At 37.7% G+C, this 13557-nt stretch overlaps 1 protein-coding gene across 4 annotated transcripts in view; it reads right to left on the reverse strand.

Moving 5' to 3' along the window:
- LOC113227877 (insulin-like growth factor 2 mRNA-binding protein 1) overlaps positions 1-13557 on the reverse strand; it is a 57486-nt gene that overhangs the window by 8019 nt on the left and 35910 nt on the right. For 3 of the 4 annotated variants that reach the window (XM_026460957.1, XM_026460982.1, XM_026460974.1), the window contains 5 exons: positions 4816-4986; positions 2969-3599; positions 2720-2875; positions 2402-2605; positions 1119-1376 (listed from right to left, as the gene is read on the reverse strand). In XM_026460957.1, the coding sequence (XP_026316742.1) occupies positions 1119-1376; positions 2402-2605; positions 2720-2875; positions 2969-3599; positions 4816-4986 (1420 nt within the window). The remainder of the gene's footprint in view (positions 1-1118; positions 1377-2401; positions 2606-2719; positions 2876-2968; positions 3600-4815; positions 4987-13557) is intronic. The other variant, XM_026460966.1, reaches the window with a different exon arrangement.

Consider the following 13557-nt stretch of genomic DNA (forward strand, 5'->3'; position numbering starts at 1 on the left):
TATTCAATATACTGATTATGCTTTAAAAATATTGAATGACAGGTCCGCTCGACGAATTAAGGATTTCATTCATCCATACAATTTGTATGCACAGTTTTTAATATTTTTTAAAACATGTGAATTTTAGTTGGAGCTTTGATTCCGCTTGGAGCACAATGAAAATTAACGCCTGAGCTGCACCTCAAGAACTTCGATTTGCAATCTCTATACAAAAGTTAAAAAACTTATCCATTCAATCACCAGTCATGTAGTTACAAAGTCCAAATTGGATGTTTAATAAGCATAAAACCAACCTAATTGTTAACCTCGCGTAGCAGTCGTTGTCATACAGAAAAACTTAAGAACTCACCTATAAAGTTTCAAAGACACAAGCCAATCGTCTTAGCCATCATTACGTCACACATTGAAGGGATTGAATCCTTTTAACATGAAGTTTCTCCATAGTGTCAACCCGCATCAGGAGATCGCTACAAAAATTTAAAAACCTTGTTATGCCAAAGTCTTGTTGGGTTGTACTAGAATTCGCTTTGCGCCAGCTGATATAATTTCACTTTAGTATCTGCCTACACAATTGGACTTGGTAACTACATGCGCACAAAAGCGTCACACACTCACACGCACACTCACACTCCTAAAACATATAGTCGCTTTGCGCATTAATACGATTTTGTTTCTTGTTCTAATCATTGTAAATATTACATCTAAAATGCTTCGACTGGTAAGCATTCGTGTGCACAATTTTTATTCAGAGATTATGATGTCGAATCCTTTAATCAATTGTTTAATACAAATTTTGTTTAGATTAGTAAAGGTAAGTCTTGAATTTGTTTCCTAGTTTTTCATAATCTCCACAAAAATCTCTAGAACGTCTAAGAAATTACTATATTTATCAGCATTTAATAACCAAGCTATTAGGTATCTATATAGATTGATTTAACATTAATATAATCAATTTTCCATCGCCTCTCCCGCATTTCTTATTCTTTGTTCCCTGAACGTGTTGGCTCGGTCGGTGAGTTGATAATAACATCGTTCGCAGCGCCCGCAACGGACAAATTTTGGCATGACAAATTACGCATAATTACAACTCTATCTGAAAAAAAAAAAAAATAATGTACCTGGACGCTATAAAATGGTCCGACGATGTGCACGGTGGTGTCGTGATCCTGCTGCTGACCGCCCTGTTGTTGCGGCTGTTCCGGAAGCTTAATCAAGGAGCCAGTGACGCGCTGCAGCTCGCGCACGTTCTGTCCGCCTTTGCCAATGATGCGTCCCACTTGTGACGATGCTACCACGATCTCAACGGTAAGTCGCACGTCATCTGAGCCAGACATGAAGCCTTCCTCTCGCATCTTCTCGAAGATCAAATACTGCGCCTGTAAAGTAAAGGCAATCTTAATGAATGAATGAATTTTTGGCCGATAACACTATCTTTACTCATTCAAATATCAAACTTAGTGTAACAGTACTCAATAAGAGTACACCAAGGGCTAGTGTAAACCAGCGAACGGGAAGGCATAGGTCATTAAATGAATGTATACGTAATGCTACTAGAATTGAAATAGGGTACAATTACAATGCCCTGAGGCTGACCTATTAGCAACATGGCGCATTTTGTTTTGTGCTCTCTGCGTCTCAGAAATTTAAAACTTCGGAAATCCTAATTTTAAAGCCTTCTTCAAATCCTTACACTTAGATACTGGTTCGATTAAAATTTAAATTAACTTATCAATTACTAAAATTTAATTGAATGAACCAAATCATATTTTTCGTACATTTGAAAAATAATCTCACATTTGGAATAAATAAGATAAATTCTCAAATACGAATTTAAGATGTTATTCAAATTAATATTAAATTGAAATCTTTAAAGTATACGATGAAAGTGTTATTTTATTCCATTCATTGAGTGATTGCTTCAGAATTTAACCCAACCCGGTTTTGTTTACTTTTCTGTATAATATAAATGCGGGCACCACGGTTTCCATGAATTTCAATCAACTCCGAAAATTAATAGAATGCGGTGTTTTATTAAGATTAGATTTGCAAAGCATGGGCTGAAATTAAGTTTGAAATCTACTGGACGCTCATATGCCAAAATTTTAGGGCCGTATTCTAGAACTCTACTCAATGCTCAAGTCAGGACTTGAGTATGGTTTAAAGCACTCGAAATCATACTCAAGTCCCTGCCATTAGGGTCGTATTTCCAGTACTTGTGTTTCCAGTGCAATCCTGACTTGAGCATTGAGTAGAGTTCTAGAATACGACCCTTAGTGTGTCCCCCTCCCCAGAGACTTGAAGTTTGAAACTAATCATCTTACAATATAAGTGAGTTTTTTGTTCTTCCTATCATTTCTTAACAAACTTGTATCGATTGACAGAGAATGTACATTAGACTAACCTTCCACTGAGCTTCTGGACTGCCCACGATGGTGACTTTGCGTTCTTGTTGGGCATTGTTTTGGTTCTCGACTTGCTTATCCTGTTCAAGAGGTGCAATCTTCACAGAGGCATTACTGAACCGAATGATGTTGCGAATGTGGGATCCTTTGGTGCCAATGATTGCTCCCACAGCATTGTTAGGGATGTACAGGTATGTTGTTTCCTGGAGTGATCAAAACAAAATTTAACTGCATTCCTGAAATTCATTTCGACGCAACTCTTTGACACGATGTATTCTTAGGTATAAGATGCGATACATTTCTGTATAAAGTCTCACCTGCGAGTCGCCAGCTCCTTGTTGAGCACCGCCCTGACCAGCCAGTGGAGCATAGATGGGCGGTGGGAATGGCGGTGGTGCTCCGCAGAAGCGTCCCGTTGACATCATGGCCATAGGATGGAGACCCGGGAACATTATGCTTTGAGGCGCCAGCACCTAGTTTACAAATATATTTAATAATATAAAATTTATACATAGTGAAGCACTATGTCAATAAATTTTAAATTGTGACAATCAACTTAAGATTACCTGTAAATCATTTTCGTAACTTTGACGCAGCTTAGCCGAAATTTGTGATTCCGCTTTGGCCATGTTTTCAATTGTTCCTTTAACGGTAATAATCCGCTCTAAATTAAAACTGTTGATGTCATTAATAGAGGAAACTGTAATCTTCGTGTCGGTCTCCTGCATAATTCTCTTGATAGTATTGCCGCCTTTGCCTATGATGCGTCCAATTAAATTGTTATGTGCCAAAATTTTTAAGCAGATTTCCCCTTTGTTGGTATTATTGGCTTCCTGCTGCATGACTTCTAATATTCGCTTACAAGCATTGGTGCAGTTTTCAGGATTGCCATAGATTGTAATGGCTTTTTCCAGAGAACCAACATTGTCCTTACGGTGCACATCAACGCGAGCACGGCTCTGCTGCGTAATAAGACGAATTGTGCTTCCCTGGCGGCCAATAATAGCGCCAACCATGTCACTCTGCACCAGCAGCCGCAGGGGGAAATCAGTGGGCCGCGAACCGCCACCGGTGGCACCACCGCCGCCGCGGCCGCCGCCGGGACGTCCGCGACGTCCGCTTCGAGCATTCTGCTCTGCTGCTTCTACCTTCATTCGGCTACCTTCGATTTCACACCCATTCAACCCATTGATAGCTCTGTAACAAAATACGGCAAATTAAATATACGATCAAAACCAAGTGCTCCTCAATTTCACTTTATAATTATGACGAATACAGATTACAGTCGATGGAATTACGGAAAGATAATAAAAGGCGACAGTCATCCTTAGCGATTGAAATAAATATACAAATAAATACATAGCCATCACCTGATGTATAGTAAGTACTTTAAGGATTCTTGGACGCAGATTCCTCACGTTTGTACTCAACAGACTTAATCATAATCAGGAGATGAAATAATCGAGGGCCATTTTTCCAATTAGGTTTAGCCAGAAACAAATTACTTACACCTAATGACTGGACTTGGGTTAAAAAACTATCACACACCATGTACAACGTGTACTGCATGCTTAGTAATCATTCTAAAAACATTGTGAAAGCCAAATTAAAATAAACTAGTCCAATCCTTTTCCTATTTACTTACATAAGAACAAAATAATAACAAATCAAAACTTGTACATACTTACAAATCCAAAATTAGAAATCATTACGAGTATCAACCACAACAACGATATATCCACGCAAATTAGACAAAACTCTGATTAGAACCCAAAATAGGAAGAATTAAGTGGACGCACATTTGCCCGCGCAATTTTCCGGGACCAGCATTATGGGATGTCTTTGCACAGCGGCGTCAGCAAAAGTTAAAGTACGAAAACAACAAGCCATCTAACACCGTAATATTCATTACTCACGGAAAAAAATTATATGCATTTGACATATTTCCGATCTGCCGGATTCTCGGTTCAGTGTATGGGAGTCATCGGAATTGCATCGTTACCCATTTATGCAGTTTCAGTATCACTGTGGCGAAGCTCTCGCATATGATTGGCTGTTTAATCTATCTTGTGACGAATAAAGACACAAACAATTGGTAGCAGACAATTTTTTTCATTTTGTGCGCACACATTGATGCCATTCCCGATAGCAGTTTAACCTCGGTTATGAAAATACCACGCGGGCAAATACGCGTTCACCACGAAGATCGATTTCCAATATCCACCTTTAATTTTATTTCGAAGTTACTAAAATCAAGCGAGGAGATAAGCGAGACGAGTAAATAGTAAAAGACTCATGCAACTATGAAAGACAAAAGAAGGCTGAACTGGGAAGACAAGCGTGTCCAAGCGTCCGGTCCAGACAGTTGCGAAAACAATGCAGTGACCAAGAGTGCCATCAAACTTATACTCACTGCTGCGCTTGCTCCGGAGTCTCGAACGTGATAAACACCGCTTGGGTGTTGGCATCGCGTGTATTTGCTTTGTCGCAATGTAGCACGTTGCCATACTGTGAGAGTAGGGGCTCGATGTTGTCGAAGCGAATATGCAGGGGTAGCCCACTGATGAGTACCTTTGAGGACCGGCTGCGAGAAGCGACAAACTAATTGTATACAATTTTGTGTAATTTGTTCAAAAACATCAAAGTAATTACAATAGAGTTGAAACTGGGGTTGCCAACTGTCTCGCTTGAACTTATGATTCGGTAAGGGTGCCAGAAGGTAGCCATTTGAAACAAATTTGAAATCGTGTTTCAATAAGCACCGCTTCCCTAAATTCGCTGTTGACTTCGACTCACGAAACAACATTTTTCTTTTTCTTTTAGTTAAGAGTACGATTTTCTGTAATTCCTTGATTCTTGGGTCCTTACGTCATAAAATAAATCAAATACCCAAGATTTTGAGGATTGGGGTTACACTCGGCCATCACGCGAATTCCTGGTAAGGAAATCTGATTGCACAAAAACTTGCGATATAAAATTCCCGTCAAGAAGTTAACTTCAAAGTCAGTGAAATATCTAATTTAATACATTATCAAAATTGTACTTTATGTATGAATACTAATGTATATTGTCATATCTATCACACTTTATACATAATAGCAAATTAAGAAACCTTAAATAAAAGTTGTTTCATAGAAATTTCATATTCCTTTCGTCAGGCCAGTCGTCATTTGAGTTGTCGATTTTTTTGTTGATTTGATGACAAAGTTGGCAACCCCAAATAACCCATTCAGCGAAATAGATTATTTAAAATAACTTGGAATTAGAGCGTGAGATTCCTAGAAGACATTGCAGATTGTGTAGGTACCTATAAATTTCCATTTTTTTTTAATATATTCCCTACTCTACATCGATAAACTCGGCAACTTGCGTCAGTAATGAATGTCTTTCTGATAGTCATGAATAACCTTGGTAATCAAAATCAAATAAAGGTGTGCTTAAAATAGTGGTGTTTTGTATCTAGTTTAGAAGTCTATAGCTATGTGGGCATCTTCATTTTGGTACATAGGCATGAAAATTATGACCGTGTAAACATTATGCGACGACAGGGCATTTTGATCCAAATGTAGTCAAATCACTATGGCATTTTCTTGACGATTCAGCGTTGAGAAGAACACGCACAAGTAATGATAATGAACGAAACCGATTTTAATAAAGAATACTGTTAGGGAAGATATTGTAATACTGTGCTGTTAGTATAAATGAGATGGTGTGAGCATATTTCGTAGATAATAATTAAATAGTGTTTGTAACGAAAAATATAAAAAAAATAGTAGCGAAACAATGTTTAGTTTTTGAATTATTTTTCCACATTTGAAGAGACTTCTTGCTTACTTAATACACGCTAAGGAACCCTAACTTCCTGCGACCACTGACACGCTTCGTAGAAGTACAACTAGTTATCATTTTTAACCGACGTCAAAAAAAGGAGGCGGCTCTCAATTCGTCTGTATGTTTTTTTTGTATGTATGTTACGCGATAACTTCGCCATTTGTGAACCGATATTGATGATTCCTTTTTTGTTGGAAAGAGTGGTATCTCAGAAGTGGTCCCATTTAAATTTGAAGAAAATATTCCACCTCTAAGGGTGGTAAACTATGGGATGAATGACTTTTGAGGTCGGTTTTTTAACCGGAGGTTGGGTTATTAAAAGCAAAGACATTATTATTTTTAAACATTAGTATACCTATCAATAATAACAGTTTATAAGCTGGCAGTGTAAATATTGTCAGATGGGTGTTGGCGGATGTCGCATGTTGTGTAACCAAATACCTTCGACTAGAAGTTTTCAATTTCACGTAAGATAAGAAACTCATCTCAAGATAAGAAACTCTCTTATTAAAAACTTTTAAATTTGACATTTCCTTACAAACATGTAAGTCTGTTTAGTACAATTCAATTAAATGTAGCTTATATCAAGATTTTTCAATTCTTGAGCAGACATAATCCAAGACATGACTTTTGGTATGGTTTCCACATTTGCTTACTATTATTTATTTAAACTTTAGGTTTTCAACTGAGCAACTTTGTAAAAGGTGCGAAGAAATTATTTCAGACTAAACAGAGTAATATTACCAACGATGGTAGTGATTATCAATCGCGGTGTTTTATGCCGGCGTGAGTGAGTAAAGCACCAGAGCGTGTCGTTCGCTACAAAATGGCGGAGCGTACCGGAGATGACATCATCTTTGCCCACGTCACTACGCTCGCAACTCTAAAGATGCGGCGCGCCGCGCATAATCTACCTCCCCCTCTTCGTCTGACCTGCCGCTTCCTCCACTTTTATAGCACCATTCACAACTTCGTTCGATTGCACTTGCTTGCTAACCAGAGACGGGCAAGCGCGCGGGCTTAAACTCGGCACTTTTTTTAACGCCGGGTTTTAATGGAGTTAAAACCAATTAATGCCCGAAATCGAGGGCAAAAACTATTTACAACTAAATACTTGTGTTCAAATGTAATGATATTACTCATTGACTTACAAATAGATGGACGACGGGTCTAATACAAAAACCACGAAAAAAATGTCCCAAGTCAACCTATTCGAAATTTAAATTGTTATGTCATCGCAGTATCGCGCTGTCCGTAGAACAAATGAAGACTAAAGCGGAGTGTCGCGCTCTGTATACGATTTTAGCGCCTTACAAGTGCGGACACTTTTTAGCGCGGACCCGACGTCCTTATAATTGTAAGTCAATGATATTACTACAAAATGTTTAATGTTGCTTACATTTTCAGCGTTTCTGTTGAATTGATTCGCTTGAAAATCGCATTGAAACGAATCAGTACAAAAACGCGTTATCGTATACACTTGGAATCGATTTTTATAAAATCGAATCGTAACGTGAATGCCTAAGTGAGAGTCCGCAAGATTGAATGGTGGGTGTTGTGTGGAGTTGCCTCCATTTCGTCTAAAAAGATTTTTTACATCGAAATTTCTAATAAGTATAGAATTATACCAAATTCCGTATTATTTTACGCCCAAGATTTTGGGGAGAAATGGGTGAAAACCCGGTTAAAACCCGGGCGGGTTGATTGGGTTTTATTTACCCCACTGCCCGTCTGTTGCTAACCCTTCTTAAAAGTAACCAACCTACCCACACCCTACAAAAATCAGCAGCGACAACAATATCGGTTTCGAAAAATTTTATTATGCCCCAGGCGTACTTACCTAACCCTTCAGTGACTATAATTGTTCTGTAAACTTTTATGCTATATGTAAGAAGAAAAACTTCATTAGACTCGAGCAATTGATTTTTAGAAAATAATTCTTAATTCGGTATAGTTATAATAATATCGCATACACTCAACAGCCCCGCACTAGATAATTCCCTGTATCGCGGGTGCCATGGAAACATACACATGGACAACAACAAATTACACCCCAACTCACGAGAGAAATAAATGTAGACCATAAAAATATTTCTCCCGGCCCGGGAATCGAAACCGGAAACTCTGCCGTGACAGTCCAGCATGATAACCGTTCGACCACGTAGGCAGTTACAGTTTAATTGTAGTGGAAATGTTACTTATTTTTATTTACTTTTTTAAAATTAGTACCTTCTTACGTATTGAAGATTTTATAATTTCATTACTAAGTTAATATTAGATACTATTTATTATACATAGTGTCCTCCAGTAAATAATGGATAACGTGGTAAATAGTATTATCACTTATTATACGTAGTATACATATATATTATGATATGTGTTACAATGAAAGGGCGAGCACGTTGTAAGCGGTAGCGACAAACTCTCAGTACAGAGTACTGAAAAACTCGACCTCAAATGTAATCCATGCCCTAGGTAGCCACCCTTAGGTGTAATATTTTTTTCAAATTTAAATGGGACCACTACAGAGGTACCCTCTTTCCAACAAAAAAAAAATCATCAAAATCGGCATACAAATGTCGGGGTTATCGCGTAACATACATAAAGAAAAACAGTCCAATTGAGAACCTCCTTTTTTTGAAGTCAGTTAAAAAATCTACTTCATGTTAGCGTGACAGACCCACGATCACACACGTCCCCGCGCTGTTATGCTCTGGCCACACAGAGGTGGCCGCGGAAGAGTTTCGGGCGCAGGAATTTTTCTTATGTACGAATTAATATGAACCCTGTCACACTGAAACGCTTGCGCGACCGCCTCTGTGTGGCCTGAGCGTTAATGTGAGTGGGGTCGTTACACCTCGGACTTCCAAACGCTCTTAACGTAAATGGCACAGAGTTGTGTTTATATTTTAACGTGGGTGTGAGTAGTACGTCATGACCCTGTTTTCACACAGAAAAGACTTTGTTTTGTTACTAATGTATTTATTTGTGCAAATATAAAATAAACAGCTCATTAAAAAAATGTTAAATGGAACGACGCTTGCATGACTTATCCAATTGTAGAATGATTCATTACGTCGATATGATAGTTTGTTTGTGGTGTTACTAGGTCGATTATTCCTACTATCAAGAGCAATAAAAAGATAATGTAAACAATGTTTGCGCACTTTTGCGCACTCTGAACGTGATGATTTGTACGGGATAAAACAGCAGCACAGCGGCGACGGCGTGTGTCGCTGCCATTTTCCTCACCAAACTACTCTACCCTTTATAATTTTGTAGCAGTGTGGTATAACAATAAGTAACTTTTTTGTTAAATTATTAATGTAATAAAGCTATACATTTTTTCATTATCGCCTTCAGTGCAACGTAACAAGATGCGTCAATGTGTAGCTTATGTGCTGCCGTCTGTACAGTGGGCGATGTTTTTTTGACGATTTTATATTTTCATCATGAAGTTGGAAAAAGTGCCCAAGGAGCTTGATATGTGGCTGTGTCTACCTACATATGGAAATGAGCATTTTACATTGCGGACACAAGTATCATCTAGCTAGAAAGAAGTTTTTATCTCTCATAATTTGAGTTTGCAAAACCTTCCGACTATCACAAGTGTCAGATTTTTGGATCTTGGTAGAAATTATTAATCAGAGAGCGATAAATATGTTTAATGCGTATCGACATAGGTATCAATTTACTCTAATAATATACATTGTATAAATCTAAAATTTTTAATAGGTACAGTCAAAGAGCACGTCAAGCTTGACACTTTGTACTTTAGACCGTTCTTATCGTAAGCGGCATAGAGTTGGATTTAAATCTTAAATGTCGAGATAGACGTGCTCTAGACCCTGTACATTCGATTTTTCAAATGAGATGTTATGATTATGAATAACATAAAAATTCATTTAGTACCTACAATTGTTTATTACAAAAACAATATTAGGAGTAATTTTTCTTTTAAATGCTATTCATTATACAATATATTTTTTTAGATGGCAGGCGGGTAGCTCCCGTGTCCGTAGTAACTTAATTACCGATATAATGCAAGCGATTCATAAAATGCACTGAACTTGCGCGGCGGGTTGTGCGCGACACCGCGCGTCGGCGCCATTTTACTTTATGCCCCACGTGCTCTCATTGTGCATAGAATTTGTCCCTATTTTACCGCATAAGTAATACGCGATTATTCGCTTACCTACGTTTATAAATTATCAGCTTTCATGAAATTGCATCGTAAGTGCACGAAAAGCACACAGTTTAGTATATTGTAATTATGATGAACTTGACACTTGAGTACCATAAGTCAGGATTTAGAACAAAAGCCATACCTGCGATATTTCGCCATTTTAGTATCCACGATCTGTTAAATTTATTCCGTGTTGAACTAAACAAGATGTCACGCGTCCGAGATACTTCACCACTGCAATTAGTAGTAACTACAGTTAACTTTCAGTTTCATAACACTTAAGTGTCACTATTGCTCTTGAGAATATGAAGTAAAAGCCAATGAACGCAATTTCATTTAAAATGGTTGTAGGTACATTCGCGCAGAACTTGTGGTGCAACAACGAGCGTTGCCTTATGACTGAAGTGTGAGTGAACCGAGTAGTGCGGCGTGCAGAGGACGCGACGTGAGCTCAAAACGGGCTTGCAATGCAAAACGATCGACCTGCCGTGACTGACTACCCCACCATCAACGTAGATACTGATAAAACTCCAATCGATTTACTCATTCTTAAATAAAATTAGTATGATAGACACTATTGTTTTTATTGTCTTCAGGCCTTGAAATCTGCCGGCTGTCATTGAAATGGCCATAGTCAGATTGCATTGTCTATCTTTCTGTTTTTACCCAACACTCACCCAGTAGAAACACCTTTACTAAAAAAACTGTTGCCCTTCAAATTAAAACAATTTGTTATCTTGGAATTCAGCATGACGTCACCAGACTGTCTGGTATACGCATAGAGTGCTCCGTGCGTGCGAAGTATGACTCCGCGAACTCTGAACACCACTAAGCAGCACCAACCACTTGTATTCACCGTTTTGAAAACATATACATTCAAAAATCCATTATTCACAAGGTTTTCCTTTTATCGCTAAATAACCCTATGTATATAGGTGTATGACCGCTGACAAATTCGAGCAAAGTCTAGTATAAAACTAAACTAGAACAGAGACCCTTTAATCACTGTATATCTTAGTTTGAGCAGTGTAGATTATTTAAGCACGACGTTTCTAATAAGTAAATGAGATGTCATGTCACAGAAACAAAAGTAAAATGGTTACCTACTACATACTTAATGTATACCTGTTGACCGATAAGCCGCTTATCGACAACTATAACTTTCGAGTTAGTAACGCTTTTAGTCAATCGATACCGACGTACGAAATGTGAATAAGGTAAATAAGCTAAATAATAATAAAAGGTATTATCGTCATCTAACATACAATATCTTACTTCTCATGCTTTAAAAGTATCGTAGATTTTTAGAGCATTCCCATCTGATCCCCTTAAAACCGATCCCCTGGGGGATCCGTTTTATTTTATATTATTTTCTATTACTATCGGATCCCCAATGCCTCAAGAATAAATATTATTTTATTCCACTTGAAACACAGGTACTTACAAGTTCATTATTGGTAGGTACTGTGTACTGTGTCAATAAATGAGATTTCAAAATTTTGCAGGTAAGTAGTTGCAAAATATAAAGGGAATCAGATTAAAATTGGCGGTGGACACATTTAGGGGATCCGATGGGAATAACCCGGACGAAATTGCATCGCGTCCCTTTTTCTCTCATGACCGAGTATTGCTTTATTGTATTTATTTTATACATTATGTACGAAATTGCGAGGAGGGGCGTCTTCAAGCGATCGAAAGGCACCTCACCTGTGGCTGTACCCTACAACGGTCGGGTACTGGGCGAAATAATTGCCAGTATTAGTAAGTATATAAACTGACAGTAAATAATTTCAACGACTATATTTTTTATTTTAATAACAGTCCTCCGTTGCATGCGTCGACGACACGCTTTCGGACAGTTTTTAGGTTTCATTAGCCAAAGTAGGAAAATAGCACCCTGGTTTTATTGTTATTACAAACGAAAACGTTCGTTTCAAAATTGTCCCACTTGTGTGCCGTTTGACATTTGTAACTTCCTATACTTTGTACCGAGATTATGAAAACTTGCACTTACTATGTTTTGAAATCTTATTGTAACATAAGCATAATTTTACGGAATCCTGAATATTTACACGTATGGCGCAGGCTCTGGCTCTAAATCAAACCAGTGGCGGTGTTTTTCCAGCAGCTATCTATTTTTTTAACTGTTTTTCCATTAATAATCGCGTCTTTAATTTACTTAATGCACAGTATTTAAATTTGTAACAAAAATAAATTTTGTTTCTTCGGCTATGACATAACAAGACAAATAAAAGAAATCGGTTTTAATTAAATAATAATTTCAAACTACAACAGTACCACGTGTGGTGTGAAAAGTTAATATAACTGGAAAACACGTAGTTTGAATCATCATATTTTATTAACAAGCGATTCTATGGCAGCACGTGCTCAGTAACTATTAGGTTGTACGGAAACCACCTGCCGACGCAGGTGCAGTGCCCACAGCAACTGCGATGTGTATAGCTAGACATTGTTTTGTAAAAACGTGTACCATTATATATATATGTATAAGCTCCACTTGTAGCGAGCTTCCTTATTAGCGGCCAACTGGCAGCCACGATGGCGAACGTCATATTATATTATTGACAATCGACGTCTCGCTTTTCGTTGATTTACAATGTGGTGAAAGCAGCAGAGTGTCGGAACGCCGGGTCCTATTCCCATTCCCACAAAAATGTCGCATAGTCACATAATACTTAGATTTCGTATAGACTTGGCTGTAACACTTGGCTACCTAGACAGCTGTAACATGATGAACAACTTTGTCAATTATCACCAGTAACTTTAATAACAAAATATATGACTGTGCATTTTAATTATTTCGATATGTAACAAACAGAAGATACAAATATTATATTCACCAAAATCAACTGAACTGACAAATACATAATAAAACAAAATTCAACAATTGGTCATAGTTATGCAAACAAGAACCAACTCACACTTCGAGTGAAATTGAGTTATGTATTTAGGTAGAACACTAGACGTGTCCTTTGCTCGCTCACAAAAGATCCTGGCAATATACCTAGCCAAAACGGAGAAAAATAAAAGTCCTTCAGGGTACCAACCCTAAATAACTTTTTAATAGCTAAAAAGAACCATGATGCTTTACTTCATATAATGTATTTTTTTTAAATA

Source organism: Hyposmocoma kahamanoa, unplaced genomic scaffold (assembly GCF_003589595.1).
Source record: "Hyposmocoma kahamanoa isolate Upper Pololo Valley unplaced genomic scaffold, ASM358959v1 100021, whole genome shotgun sequence".
Lineage (NCBI taxonomy): Eukaryota > Metazoa > Arthropoda > Insecta > Lepidoptera > Cosmopterigidae > Hyposmocoma > Hyposmocoma kahamanoa.